This window comes from Seriola lalandi, unplaced genomic scaffold (assembly GCF_002814215.2).
Source record: "Seriola lalandi dorsalis isolate HSWRI2012SDOR001 ecotype SW California unplaced genomic scaffold, Sedor1 jcf7180002052129, whole genome shotgun sequence".
In the NCBI taxonomy this organism is placed as follows: Eukaryota; Metazoa; Chordata; class Actinopteri; order Carangiformes; family Carangidae; genus Seriola; species Seriola lalandi.
The window spans coordinates 879,216-893,861 of NW_019522682.1; the positions used below are offsets into that span (position 1 = coordinate 879,216).

A 14,646-nucleotide genomic window follows, 5' to 3' on the forward strand; every position below is an offset into this window, starting at 1 on the left:
AAACGGTTGCTGGTGCTGCTCTGCTGACTCTGAAATCTGAGGTGTCTGAGCACACATGATTGCATCATCATAGGTTGATTGTGCTAAGAACTGGTTTCATCCACATCTCTCTGACAGAGAACAGACAATCTGCACCGACTCCCTTGAGACATTCACCACAAGGTTCTGTGCTCCTCCTTTACTGTTTACACTCTATTACAATATTATCACTCCGGCGCAGACGTATAATATCCGTTTCTGAGCGGATGACACAGTCTTGTATGCACTTGGCTCCTCTTCAACTCAAACTACATCAAGATTACAATCTACCTTTAATGTTCTTCGGGAGTATCTGCGTAATCTCCTGCCTGTACTGAATGCAGGCACAACAAAATGTGTTTTACTCTCAAGAAATCATAATTCCAGTGAGGATCTCCCTGCCATCCATACGCTAGATGGAATTGAAATTGAAATTGCTCACACTCATGAATACCTGAGAATTTGGCTAGACAGCAGACTCAAAGCATGTGGAGCAGCTGGCACTGTGTTTCTTGTATCAGAATAAAGCATCTTTTTTGTGTGGAGGACAGGAAAGTGACTGTACAGGTGAGCATCATGTCTGTGCTTGACTTTGGAGGCGCTGCTTGCTCTACCTTAAAACCAAGTCCACATAGGTGCATGTGAAAACTCAACTGTTCTCTATGAAAACGAAGGCTGGTCCTCCATGGCAACAAGAAGAGAACTATATTATATTTATGTGTATGTTTGTTTTTCTGTCTCTCTGCTGTACTCAGGTCTCCCTTGCAAAAGAGATTTCTATGAGATTCCCTGATTAAATAAAGTCTACATAGAAATTGTTCTAAATGATAAGCAGTAATGTCAAACATTTTCCACAGTAGTGGTACTGGGGGTGTCTGTTGGGCTGACGGTTAAGCGCACATAACTGCAAAGTCTACGGTTTGATACCCGGTCAGGGCCCCTTGCATGCCAGGCCCTCCTCCTCTCTCTCTCTCTCTCTCTCTGTCTCTCTCTGCCCTGGTTCCCGTCTCTCCCTAGTCTGTCAACTGTCAAATAAAAGGCAAAATGTGAAAAAAAACATAAAAAAAAAGTAATGGTACAGTTCTTTAAAGCAAGTGATGTCAAAATCATTTATTTTTTGGTGCATCTCAACAGCAACTGACTGTAGTATGAAACTGCGGATACTCGTTTTATTTTCTATGGATTTTACAGATGACCTCAAAATTCAACTCAAGTGTTAGACATGACCTCATTCATGGCAAACAGCCGATAACTGCTGCCGCACCCTGTTAGTATGTCAAAGGTACTGAAAAAAGGGAATTTAGATGTGCTGCACAATACGCGTGTATTCGGGTGTGTACGTGTGTGTTTTCTTAATGTGGCGCGGCTAACTTCTGTTTTTATAAAGCAAGAAAATGTAAATTCAACCTTTTTCACTTGTATCTTGCAGCTCTAAGTTTAAGTTTGTGGGTAGCTCAGACATCCCAGCACTTACTCAGTCTACAGTGTATAGATTTGACTATCGAGGTCAGAGGGAACAAAGGGAATAGCCGATAAAGAAGAAAAGAAAAAATCCCCGGCAAAGCAGATTTTCTTCTGAGAGCTCACAATTCTCTCTCTGCTAATCAGATGAAAAGCCTGACATGTAAAATCCCCGGCTGAAGTGCAGCAGAAACCCCTTCACCTTCAGTTCATAACCTGATCATGGAACTTTAATCCTATAAAGAATTTCTGCAGCTATGTTAAGACATCCAAGTGATCTGCTATCTGTCTCTCCATGAAAGTGATGCCAAGTTTCTAAGAGCATTTCCTCCCTGTTTTATATGAATTAAGATGAATTGATTTGCTGTGATAAGTAAATGAATCTCAACAAGCTAAAACATGCTCCATTAATGGACGTTTTTAAATCCTTTGTTCATGAGTTTTAAGCTCTAAGATATTAAGTGTTTATATTTTTACTAAAGCTGTAGGTGAGCCCTGGAGAATGTAACAAAGCAAGTGAGACTGTAAAATGAACTTTTTGAATGAATTTTTACTTAATTGTCCAAGATTACCTGACTGAGAGTGATCAGAAACAGGACCACAAGCAAGAAACAACAACAACAAAAAAAAAATCCAACACAAGTGCTAGCTTAGAGTTGTCATAGAAAAAACAGCTGCAGGAGACCAGAATCTTATTAATTTATGTTAAAGCTACTGTTTCTAAGGTGAGGAATGACCTCTCCTGTTCAACAAACATGTCACCTGGTAAAGGTACTCCTTGTTTTACTTTTGTCATAAAACCTGAGTGTATTGTAATGAACAAGGGTGCATTGTTTGCATGTGAACTCTATTGTGATTGACTGACCATAAGTAGTTAGTTTCTAAACATGTTCCGACACTGAATTCCTGAAGTTAGATACTGAAAGTCATTAATCTTTCCAGCTGAGACATTACACTGAGGAGTAGTTCTAAATGACTTGTAAATGTTAAGCCACATTCAACTTTTTTGGTTGGATGTATTTTTTTGTCACAATCCTCTACGCTGGCACCTTTCTCTCATGGAAATGAATGAGGGCATTGTATTGTTTCATGCAGTGTTAACGTCAGTCTGAACATGACTATACCTTCGGCTTGTGTTATCTAATGTTTCTAAGACAACCTGTGATGAATGGAAGCATTCATCCAAAATCCACTGTATCAATTCAAATGCTTCATGACATTTGCTTGTTATTTATGTGTTTTTGTCTCACCGACAGTGCTGGACGGTTGCACTGATGCCGCTCTATCCAGGGACTTTTGCTTCTTGTCTTTGTCCTTGTCCCTGCGTCGATGGCAGCGGTGGTGGTGGTGATGATGGTGGGCTCTATCCTGGCCCTGGACTTGCCCTGGTCCAGTGGAGGACTGGGCCAGACCAGGCCGTTCCAGGTCATACTCCCTCAGCCCGACCTCCTGGTGGCGCTGCGGTGTCAGCGAGGAAGCTGAGCGTCTTATAGGACTGAGGTCAACAATCGGCTGTGAGGGGAGGAGAAACGTGGAGAGGCGTGATGAGAAAGAAGAGTAGACTGGTGGCTGTGGGTGGCTTTAACCAAACCCCTTGTACTGGATCACCAAAATATCCACGACACACAAATGACACAGGTGGATGGCAACCTTTGGTCTAAAGACCGACGTTCAACCCGTTCTTCTCCAGGCAAAGATGTTGGAAATGTTTGAGAAGAATGAACACAAATCTGTGACAAAACTTGAATACTTACTTTTATAGAACTTACACAATTTGTAAGCCAGCAGGAGTCTCTGCTAGTGAACAAAGAAGAGGTGGGGTGTTGTCACTGGCCTTTGTGGCATTTTTTTTTACCTCTTCTAACCTTAGAAAGAAGTGCAATCTTTCTGTTAATAGCTAATACTTTCTAATCACCACATTATGGTTTAATTAAAGGAATATGTCATTGAAAAATTATGGTTGGATGGAAAAAATATCCTGCACCATGTTTGACTTTGGATGGTTTGTACAGAGCACAGATGTATTAAGAGAGCTCCAACATTTGGGCGGGACCAGCGGGGGTAACACTAATGCACATGCACAGTGGGCTAGAAAACTTTGTTGGCCTATGTGCAAGGCGAGCAAATTTCATTGAAGTGAATGAGTGCCATATAAGAATCCAGTATCGAGGTCCTGTAAGATGGAATATAGTTTAAAGGAGCTATTTGTAAGTTTTGCTATCACTACATACCTAATGTTAGCATCAACAGCTGTTGATGTAATAGTTGTTTTTCTTTCTACCTGATTGATGTAAGTCTAATATTATTTTTTATTTTTTAGCACTGTTTTGGTCTCCACCAAGTCCTGAGGGAAATATTTGGCTCCAGCTGCTAAATCCTCTGCTGCCGTATGTCCCACCGTTCACTGGACAGGTCGTGGTTTATCAGAGCTTTTTCATGACATAAAATGGAAATAACAATGATGTCATGACGGTTGTGGGCCACGAAATCAAAACAATGAGCTGAAAAATTCTAAAACGCTAAGTAAGTTGTTATTTCTTCTTAGGTTTGTCACTGCAAATGACACCTTTCATATCCAAATCGACACGTGATCCATTTTTAGCCTAAAAAATATGATTGTAGCAGATTTTAGCATATAGCGGCATATTCCTTTAATGTTTTACATTCACCCGTTTTTCTCAGTGGATTAATACTTTGACTAACTCTTTAAGGACATTGACATTCACCCCACCTAATTCTTATCTTACTGACCAGTACAGCTACCAGGTAACAAACTCATGAGATAAGGAACTGGAACAGCAGCTAACGTACCACCTCACCTACTGGTTACTGCGTAGATTATGTGAAATGATTTTAGTTAATAGTTTTTTGAGATATTAGTTTCCGAATACAAAAGTACTTGTCTGGATTCATAACTTGGATAACATATTAATGCAAGTGTTGGGGTGTGATTCCCAACACTTGGGAGCTTCTAATGCGTTTTTTACAGGCAGATTTGGGGTGTTTATGCTGTTCCTCTTGTTCCTACCTCACAGTTCAGCCTGTAGCTACAGTCAGCGAACAATATCACAACACTGCAAAAAAATATTCATATTACTAAGTCATTTTATCTAGTATGCAGTCTTAAAATCTTAAAAGCTGTCATATATTGGTATTAATAAAAAAGTAATCATAAATCCCGTTTCTTTCACATTACTCAAAGAGTCTTGAAGTGATAGGGGTAAAAGAGATAAATCGGACTTGTTCAATTTGCATCTGTATTCGACGTGTGAAAAATAAGATTTTAAGACTGAAAATTAAATGACAGATAAGGCTGGGCGGGTTTTTAGTGGTGTAATTAAAAGAAAAGAGTTATTTCAAAGCAGGAAAGTAGCAGTACTGTCCCTGCCTTGTTTCAGAATCACACACTGACTCACAAAGTAACTACACACTACTACACTACTACATTACTACATAACAACACACACACACACACACAACCACATTTTACCAAAGTATAGAACTGTACTGCTGTAGCTAATGGCTGAAAGGCAGGACAGAGTGCTTGACATACCCCCGGATACACTGGATATAAATTGTTTTCCTGGGGTGGATTCTGGGTATGATTTGAGTATAATGTAAATTTGCGTGTTGCATGTAACATGTCCATCAGCAATTGCATGGAATGACCGGTGTATAGTGTATAAGTAGGAGGGTCACTTTGTCCATGGTGGTGGGAGGGTGTGAACTCTGCACTGAGATGAGAGGAGCACATGGAGGCAAACATAGACATGAGAGAAGAAGAAGAGGAAGAAAAAGCGGGAGAGGACGAGGGAAGGAGGGAAGAGAAGAAGAAGAAGAAGTAGAAGAAGAAAAGAAAAAGAGAGGTGGCACAACAGGTGGTACATACTGCCAGGTGGGTCCCAGGGGCGTGGCGAGGGTGGCTCCGCTATCAGACAGCACACACAAGAGGGAGGTGGGCAAAACATTAGCAGTGGGCATTGAAATTAGGAGAAAGGGAATACAGAAGAGGAGGAAAAGAGACTAGAGAAGGATAATACTGGTGTTACTCCATATTTGTCCTTTTGCCAACAAATCTCATGAAAAGACTAAAACCAACAAAGAATTGATCAAGTATCAATATCTCCTGAGCTCCGTCATCATCCAAAAACTATTAAAAACATACATCCTGACTCAGTCCCACACCCACCATCCTGCTGCTGGGAAAAATACTCACTAGAGCACCAAATGTGTATCAATCCGCCACTGAAAATAGTCCCCCGAATATACACTATTTACTTCACATTGAGGAACATTTTCTAAAAGCTACAGGGCCCAGCTGTTAAAAATATCACTGAGCCTTTTTTAAAAATAATGAAATTATATATTTCTGATCTATTTTTAAAAGATTTACTTCTTGAGTGAGTTCTGCAGACAAGGCAGGAGAGTCAGAAATTAATGAGTGATGGAGCTACACATTGTTGGTTTTGGTCTTTTCATATGATTTGTTGACAATAACAAAAATATAGAATAATGCCGGACTTATCCTTTAAAGAGAAAGAGAGGATGAGAGATCCTCATGCAACATAAACATACATAAACATAAGGAAAGCACATGTTAAGTGGGACAGAGCAGGGTGACAGAGAGAGACATACAAAAACACAGAGGCAGATAAACAGTGAAGCTAAAAATCAGAGAGGTGCTTCCATCCAGGAGACACAGAAATGATGGACAGAAAAATTATTTGACATGAAATCCATATGCAGCAGACAAGAGCAGCTACTGCAAAAAGTAAACATTTTGAAAAGTGAATGACAAGTGAAATTCATAAAAACCAAAGGATTACTGAAGTCATGCAAAACGCAGCTGTTAGATTAGATCCTATTGTACTGTAGGTAAATGTGAATATTGTATGAAATGTAACAATGAATGATAATATGAAGTTTTACCATAATGGTATTGGTAAGTAAACCAAAGACACTCAAAAGATTTTAAAAACAGGATCCTTTGGATTTCCAAAAAATTTAACTTACATTAACAATAGTTCCCCTTATGTTGTATTTGCATGATGAGATTAGTACATTAAAGATCATAAGATACAGTTTCTATCGGCAAAATATAAAAGGGCTCAAGAAATTGTATCGCTTGAACTGTCTGACCAGAGAAATTAAATATCGTGATAATTGTGGACATGACAAATACTGTGGATCTCTAGTATCTTTCTCAATACATGGATTAAAAAAAACTTGAGGCAGTGAGTAACAGCAGTTCAAAGTTCAAATCTAAAACATCTCTAAAGCTAAAACTAATCAACTTGTTTCATCTCATGTGTTTAGTCTGTACACAAAGAGCAATTCCAGTTTTAGGGAGAGTTTAGTGCAGAAACTATGTCTTGTCAATTTGCCTCCCAGCTGCAGCTCCGTAGTTAGCACATAGACACATGTGAGGTATCAGTCTTCTCATGTAACTCTTAGAAAGAGGAAATTTAGCATATTTCCTAAAATGTTGAACTATTCCTTTAAATAAAGGTTCATCTGAAGGTGGTAAAACAGCACTGACAGCAGCTTACTTGCTCATCTAGTAGACCTTTCTGCAAAAACACTCACTGTGTATCTATCTCTGTGGAGGAGAAATGTTTAAAACAGCATGTATGTAAATTGTATTTTGGGGTTTGTCAGTCCAGCACATCTGCTGCTGCTCAGCTGGTTTGTCAGTTATTCAATATGACTAAACTAAAAACTGGCAGTGTTATCCAGCATATGGTTTAGTTTGGAGACTGTATTAGCACTTAGACAGAGGCACAGATTTAGATTTCTGGTAATGAGGGCGGTATAATCAGTCAAGTTCAATGTGAGGTATTGTAGAAATAGCAGTCGGTCTTTATAGTTACAGATGATTATGTTCCTAATGTAATGTAATGCAATGCTCAAGTTCTATGCAGCAGGAATTTATGAATCTTCTAAGTCTATTAATCGATTATTAATTGTCCATTTCGCTGTGTCCATCTCTACGCTGAATTTCCTCCTCAGTAAAAATGGCAAACAGACTGGAAGGGTCAGCGTCAGCACGTTGAGTTGATGCGGACTGACAGAGAGCAACTCTGCTTCTGTTTGCTCACGGCTGCTTTCACTAACTGGCTACCACTCAGATTCCCATCAGCCTTTTTTCAGCCCTTTCCCATTTCCTGATCATTTTGTCAAGGAAAAACTGAAGGTATCCACAGAATCTGCATTTCCCAAACCTGAGATTATCCCAAGGATGCAGCTCAAAGAAAACAACTGTGAATGAACCAAAGAGAGCCCTTTTTTTCTTCTTCTGTGAGCTGTAAAAAAAAAAAAAAAAAGAAGCATGGCATGATGAGCACTGAAGAGCTTACGTAGTATTCAGCATTGAGTCGGGGCAGAGAAGCCGCTCTGTAGTGTCCTTCCAGGCTGGGATATTCCTCTGTATCGGAAATGTTCTCCACCTGTTTCAGCTCAACCACTTCCTGGAAGAAAAAGAAGAAGAGGAAGCATGTATGGAGGTAACAGATCACATAGATTACACAGAAAGTTAGATTGTAAAAAATAATGTTTAGAGGATGGAATTTTCCAGGTGTTTTTTGTACCTGGGGTCTGGTGGAATATGGCACATCTTCTGACTGGCCCCTCTGTAGTTTCCTCCGGCCTTTGGGCCTCTGTGCTGCCTGAGAAACATCTCCGGACTGGGAATGTTTTATGGCACTCCTCTGGTTTAAGCTGTACACAGACATTCAAGAGCTCTGACTTTAATACTGGCACTAAACAGCGTTGTAGGATCAGTGGCCAGTTTCACAGAGATATTTTAGACTGCTGTGTTAGGCCAGTCTTCACTTTGCTCTTACATTAGTCTAATGCAAATAAGACACTCTCACAAAACTAAAGACTGAGTTAGCACAAGCTAATTGAGCTCTGCCACTTAAGGAAGCCACAGCCTCTCAGCTCTGCTACAGGTCTGTACTGCGCTGAGGTTTCATGCTCAAGGAAGTCTTCATAAATGTCTACTCCCTTTAATATTTTTTAACGTCCTCAAATGTTTCCTGCTGGGGTCAATGGAGCTGCAGGTGCTTGGTTAGTGATGTTTTTTAGTTCGAAAAAAGAATTTACCCAGAATTCATGGTAAATTAGTTGTACTTCAGATAGTCAAAAAGTAGACAGCTTTGCGCAACAGATGAAGTTTGATGTCTTTCTGAAGTCTGACTGTCAGTTAGCTTGAAGCCAAAGTCAAAGTCTGTCTTTGTGAAACCTTCCCCAGTTATAAATTGAGGCAGTAAAAATGTAATGTAAAAAAATTTGAGACAAACGAGCCAAACTGGACCGAGGAGAGGGAAACTTACAGAAAGTGGTGGGTGAATGCACCAAATGGACACAGTGATATGATACTGTGGTATCACCTAGACGGGAGATATATGATGTTTTTACTGCACACTGCTCCATGTACTCACATTGTGTCCCTGTTTATTGAGGTGGTGGCAGTGGTGGTGGGCGGGGCCTGTGGCTTAGCTTCTGGTTCAGGCACGGATGGGAGGGGCTGTTTGGGGCTGCAGATTGGTGGTTCTACTTCCTGTATGTGAGTGAGGGGCAGCACAGGACGGAACAACGCCCCCAGTTTACTCTACAGGACAGATCAACAGCAGACGTCACAAATGGAGCCATTAGATTGACTATGACAATTAGATTTTGGCCGCAGAAGAAGGACGTGTACAAACAGTGAAAGAGCACCAAATCAATTTACAGTACATGTTCTACCATCTTCTAAAAGGTCGAACGTAGAAATCATCTGTCTTGTTACTTTTATCTATTTTATTTTATTTTTAATTTCTCATATTCAGCCTTCTTAAGTAAGTAATATGATCTCCCTCCACTGACAGATGTATTCTAAATGTTCTCTCTGTATCATGAGATAAATTAGAGCTTATGACTAAGACAGAAAAAAATAGGTTAGTGATGCTAAAACCAAAATAATTTGACAAGAGAAGACAAGACTACAAAAACAACATAAAACCCTGATCTGAGACACCTAATGCACGATTTCCTTGAATATCACAAGGTTAAGTCTCGGATAACCAGCACTAGAATATTTTTTTACACTCTAAACAATCCCGCTAACTGAGGTCTGGAGTTTGATTCTCTCTATGCGACTCTTTACAGCAACATTTTGTCAACACGCTGTACCTGAGTTCCTCCTGAAGGATGCTGCTGCTGGAGTCTCTTGGCACGATTCTGCTTATAGTAATCAAAGATCATGAACGCTGCGTAGACCTTCCCCACGGTCAGCTCATTGTCTAGAAGAGGAGAGAGCAGACAGAGAACACAGTTCCTCCATCACGGCAGTAGATGGCGCCACAGCTCAGAGCAGGAGACATGAACAGTATGAGCGTGGCCGGTGTGAGCTGAGCTGTGCTGTCATCTTAAATCTGTGCATTTACTATCATTGCCTATCTATTATTGATCAATCACATGTTTAATCCTGATTTAATAGATGAGTGTTAATAGAAAGAAGAAAAAAGAAAACGCAATAATGCATATCACTTCACTAGCATCAAGAAAACTCACAATTCTCTACAATATGAGAATCAGTGAAATGTGATGATTTGTAAACACAAGTTGAAATGATCTCACAACACTGGCAGACACTTTCTTGACTTGTTTTGAGAATAACAGACCAAAATTGCTTGGTAAGATGGAGATTTTTTTTTTACCTATGATTGAATCCTAATAGTATTTTTTTTACTGAAACAAGTAGTTTTTTTTCCTTCCTAAAATGCCAGTGTAGTATAATAATTTCAGCTAGTGTCCAAAACAAAACAACTTGTTTCAAGAAATGTTTATAAATGAGAGTCTGTATCTTAAAAGACAGCAGAATGAGGCAATCAGTGCACTGGAATAAACAATAAAAACAAACAAACTAGAAAACTAGAAAATTCTAGTTATGTTGCACTAGAATCATGTTCTCTGCAAATTTTTCATTTATTTGAAAACATAAAACTTTTAGGGCTCTCCAACAGACAAAAATAATGGGCAAAGAAAGACGCAGTGCAAAACCATCTTTAAAAGAAAGAGGAGAAATAAAAAAGATGATATAAGAGCAAACAGGAAGAAGTCAAGTGACCAGCAAATGACTTGTTTGTAATGTAGCTCAGTTAAACCAAACAGAACTGTGGCTCACATTTATGTGGCGTCACCAGCAGGTCGACGGTCTTCTGCGACAGGTTGGGCCAGACTCGGTTTATCTCCCTCTTCAAGTCGGCATCGCACAAACGCTGCGCCAGGACCCCTGGGGACGCACCCACAAACACGTCACATCAAATCTGCGCCACAGCGATCACCAGTATTCACATTAATGTCAGGACCGCCAGTGCAGCCGCAAGGGATTCTGGATTTTGTAGTTTTAGTCTCTCACCAGATGCCAGTTTGATCTCCAGGGCTGTGCGGATCAGGGCCATCAGCGTGGAGGTGAAATGCACTGTGTTGTCATCTGCAATGGGCATGTTCATCTTCACCAAGCGCTGAGAGGAACGGAAGCAAGAGAGGAGGGGCCGTGAACCAGGAACTAATAATCAACAGCTCAGGGAGAGGAGGCCTGATTTAAAGATGTTACCACAAGTTCAATTAAGGGATGGATTATCAAAAATTTGGCTTTGCAAAACAATTCTGCTTCACAGCCAGGTGAATAGAGCTTATTATAAATAATCAAATAAATAATAATGCATCATTTTAATTTTATAAAAGTGTCAATCGAGCGAAAAGATGGACTTTACTAGAAAAATAAAACAACTGGTAAAAAAAGAGTCACTGTAACATGTAAGGGCTGTACATAAGGATTAGTATCATTATCAATTTATCTGTTAATTAGTTTTCTGATAACCTCATTAATCATTTAGTCTATAAATTATTCATTGATGATGTTCATCAGATAAAACAGATAAAAGCATCAAATTCTCACACTGAAGAAGCTGGAATCAGTGAACATTTGGCATTCTTGCTTGATTAATAACCTAATAGATTAATCAGGAATAATGTTGTCAATTGTTAATTTGGGGGGGGGGGGGCTGCTTAAATTGTAATGTGGAGCACCATGAGCTCTGTGAACATGCTAAACTCTTATTGCTGCTGAAAACATGCAGCAGCACTTCCTTCATTATATACACTTGATTTTAATGCAATATTCATGCCATGTTTGTACTGAAAGAGTTGCTGCTCTCTGTAATCATTCCTCCTCTTCACACTGGTTGTAAAGATATTCCACTATAAAACATATGAGAGTCCTCTCTCAACGCAAAAGTGTATTCTAATCTCGAATTGAAGCTCATATGAAGCATCATCAGTCTGAGTCAAACAAATCAAGTGGCCGTCTTTGACACTGCAGTCGTGTGCAGGTTTATTGATGATGTGTCCCAACAAACAATGGGAGGATGAGAGGACCAATAAATATTTTAACATATATTTACATATGGGCATGTGAGTACAGTTAAGGTAGACTAAAATAATGTGAAACTGCCTTCATTTCTGACTAAAATGAAAGAGTAGACCATTCAAAATTTTCAAGTCACTTCCAATTTAATGTTTCAATAGTTTCCTGGAAACATGAGTATGTGCCTTGAAACAAGACAGAATAAAGTAGGTCACTGCACCAGAATGAAGAAAAGACCTGAAATGATTTTAAAATATTTGCTGAAAGTAAAAGTCAATTAAATGACGAGTTGAGTAAGTAATCAACAACAATTTTGGTAAACGATTACTAGTTCAAGTCATTTATGAAGCAAGGATATTCAACATTTGCAGGTTTGAGCTTCTTCAATGTGCATTTGATGCTTTTTTCTGTTTTATATCATTGTAAATTGTGTTTTGGACTGTTGGTTGGACAAAACAAGCAATTTAAAAATATCACCGTGAGCTCTAATCTGACTATTTTCTGACATTTTATAGATTATATGATGAATCGGTTAAGTTAAAAAAAAAAGTCACTGGCCTCACATTGCTGCAGTGATTTTTAGCAACAGATACTAGGCAGCACAGAGGCTCAGTTATTATTAATTCATCACTACTTTTGCTTTGACAGTATGTTAGGAAACTTAAAAATTCATCAGGCTTTGACTGTAGAAAGTAGAAACTGATAAATCCATGCCATGCAAGACTGCAGGATCGATGCTGCAATGAAGTGATTCATACAGACACACATGCTTGAATTAGTGCAACACATTCATAGTGAGGGAAGCACAGACATTGACTGGATATAGAAACTATTGATTAAAAAAAACAAGAGGTTAGAAGAAATATTTGTGAAAAAAGGAAAATTGCAAATGATGGTTCCCATGTGATTCAAACTGAGTTGAGGCAAAACAGAAAGAGAGAGCAAGAGAGAGAGGAAAAAGAGAAAGTGTATTCACTGTGGGATCATAACAATACATATGAATAGATGGAGCGATGAGAGGCAAAGAACAGAGGAGAAAGAGGGGGAGTAAGTGCCTTTACTGGAAAACATCTACGCATGTAAAGGCTTGCAGTAAGAGACACAGAGAGCAGACATGAGCAACAAAACAAATACAAAGACAGCAAGATGCCTCTAAAGAACATATGCAGAGGTCACATTCTTGCAGACAAAGACTTCATATGCACGCACACACACAAAAGATACACACAGTGCAATTATAGGACGGGGAAGGGGGGTTAGAAATCCCTCGACATGGTGAAAGAGAGATCAGTCAAAAGAGAGAGTGAAGCTTAGCCTGAAGACAGAATATAACACTGGAAACTGGAGGGTAACAGGTGACTATCAGGGGAAGATGTGTTCATTAGGGGGGAAATTTAACAAGGAGCATGATCAATGGCAAAATAGTGGGAGGGACAAAACAGAAAAATAGAGATTGGGGGGGTGGGGGTGGGGGGGTGTGTGCTCTCAAGTGCACTGCTGCTCTCTCTGTGTCTTTGTTCATGTCTTTCCCTGTCGATTCACAAAAACAGGAGTTATATTTGGAGATGCCACCACGTCAGACCCAGATATTTTTAACTGGGGCAAGGGCAGGGCTGTTTTAAACGTGATTCATTTTGACAGCTGTGCATGCACTGGAACCACTCACATTAAGTCTGCATGCTAAGAGGTAAGCAGCTGGCACAGGGACTACCTGAGGATTGTTCAACTGTATATGTTTCTCCCACTCCTCTAGTATACAAGTCTTACATATAATCATGGGCCACATGTGTCAGGTCTAAGATAATAACAGTAGTTCTGCAAATATCTGACAGAGTGACATCTTGACCCGATGATGGTGCTATCACCACAGTCAACTCCATCCTCAGGGGAACATGAATGTCTGTACCCAATGTCAATGCAATCCATCCAATAGTTGTCAATCCATCTCACTCTGAGCCAAAAAATATCACCTCATGGTGTTGCTAGGTGAAAATTCAGAGATCACCCAAGTCAGTGCCATTCATCCCCTGGGGACCATGAATGTGTCTACAAAATTTCATGATGTTGCCATCCCTAAAGCTCTGCCCATAGTGTGGCAGAATCACAAAAAGCTTCTTTTTTTTATACCAGTTATCCAGCAGGTTGTAGCCTCTCTTCAAAGGTATATTCTCGATCTCACAGATGTGTACAGTCAGCTCGGAATAATAAAACAAGTGCCTGGGGTAAGACCAGCATTTTAAATCCACTCTGCCCTTCTTCTTCTTCACTGGATGTATGTTAAGTCCACTGCATGAGCCTATGGCAGGCCAGAGCAGAGCGTGGCACAGGCTGTGGAAACATTGGTTTACCCCCAGGCAAATATTTTATTATTTCAGACAGACTGCAGACATCTGTGAGATGCAACCTCATGCTGTAAAACAGGCTAAAAAAAACAAACATTTTTAACCCTAAGCTTTGCCTTGGGAAAGCCCCATGAGCTCCTGGAGTTGGTCTCTACGAACTCTTGACCTGACCTGGCTCCTAAGCTTCTAGGTGGTCCACTAGGTGTTGATGAGGGCACTGAGACATTAAACCAAAAACTGTCAGCTAAAAGAGGCTTAAAAGCTCAGGGGGGCTTCAGTGAGATATGAGATATAAGGCCATTTACTACTGCAGCTATAACTACCAAACAGACATAGCACCCCTTTTCTTTCAGTGTGCTTTGTACCAGCAGCTGGATCTGATGTTTTGATAACCAACACTTCTTATTTTCTCAC

General features: G+C 39.9%; 1 protein-coding gene across 3 annotated transcripts in view; it reads right to left on the reverse strand.

Annotated features, from left to right (window-relative positions):
- cacna1bb (calcium channel, voltage-dependent, N type, alpha 1B subunit, b) overlaps nt 1–14,646 on the reverse strand; it is a 167,903-nt gene that overhangs the window by 6,033 nt on the left and 147,224 nt on the right. For 2 of the 3 annotated variants that reach the window (XM_087172233.1, XM_087172232.1), the window contains exons 41-48: nt 10,880–10,985; nt 10,646–10,753; nt 9,652–9,761; nt 8,922–9,091; nt 8,067–8,196; nt 7,836–7,946; nt 5,369–5,407; nt 2,730–2,991 (exon numbers count right to left, since the gene is read on the reverse strand). In XM_087172233.1, coding sequence (XP_087028359.1) covers nt 2,730–2,991; nt 5,369–5,407; nt 7,836–7,946; nt 8,067–8,196; nt 8,922–9,091; nt 9,652–9,761; nt 10,646–10,753; nt 10,880–10,985 — 1,036 coding nt within the window. The remainder of the gene's footprint in view (nt 1–2,729; nt 2,992–5,368; nt 5,408–7,835; nt 7,947–8,066; nt 8,197–8,921; nt 9,092–9,651; nt 9,762–10,645; nt 10,754–10,879; nt 10,986–14,646) is intronic. The other variant, XM_087172234.1, reaches the window with a different exon arrangement.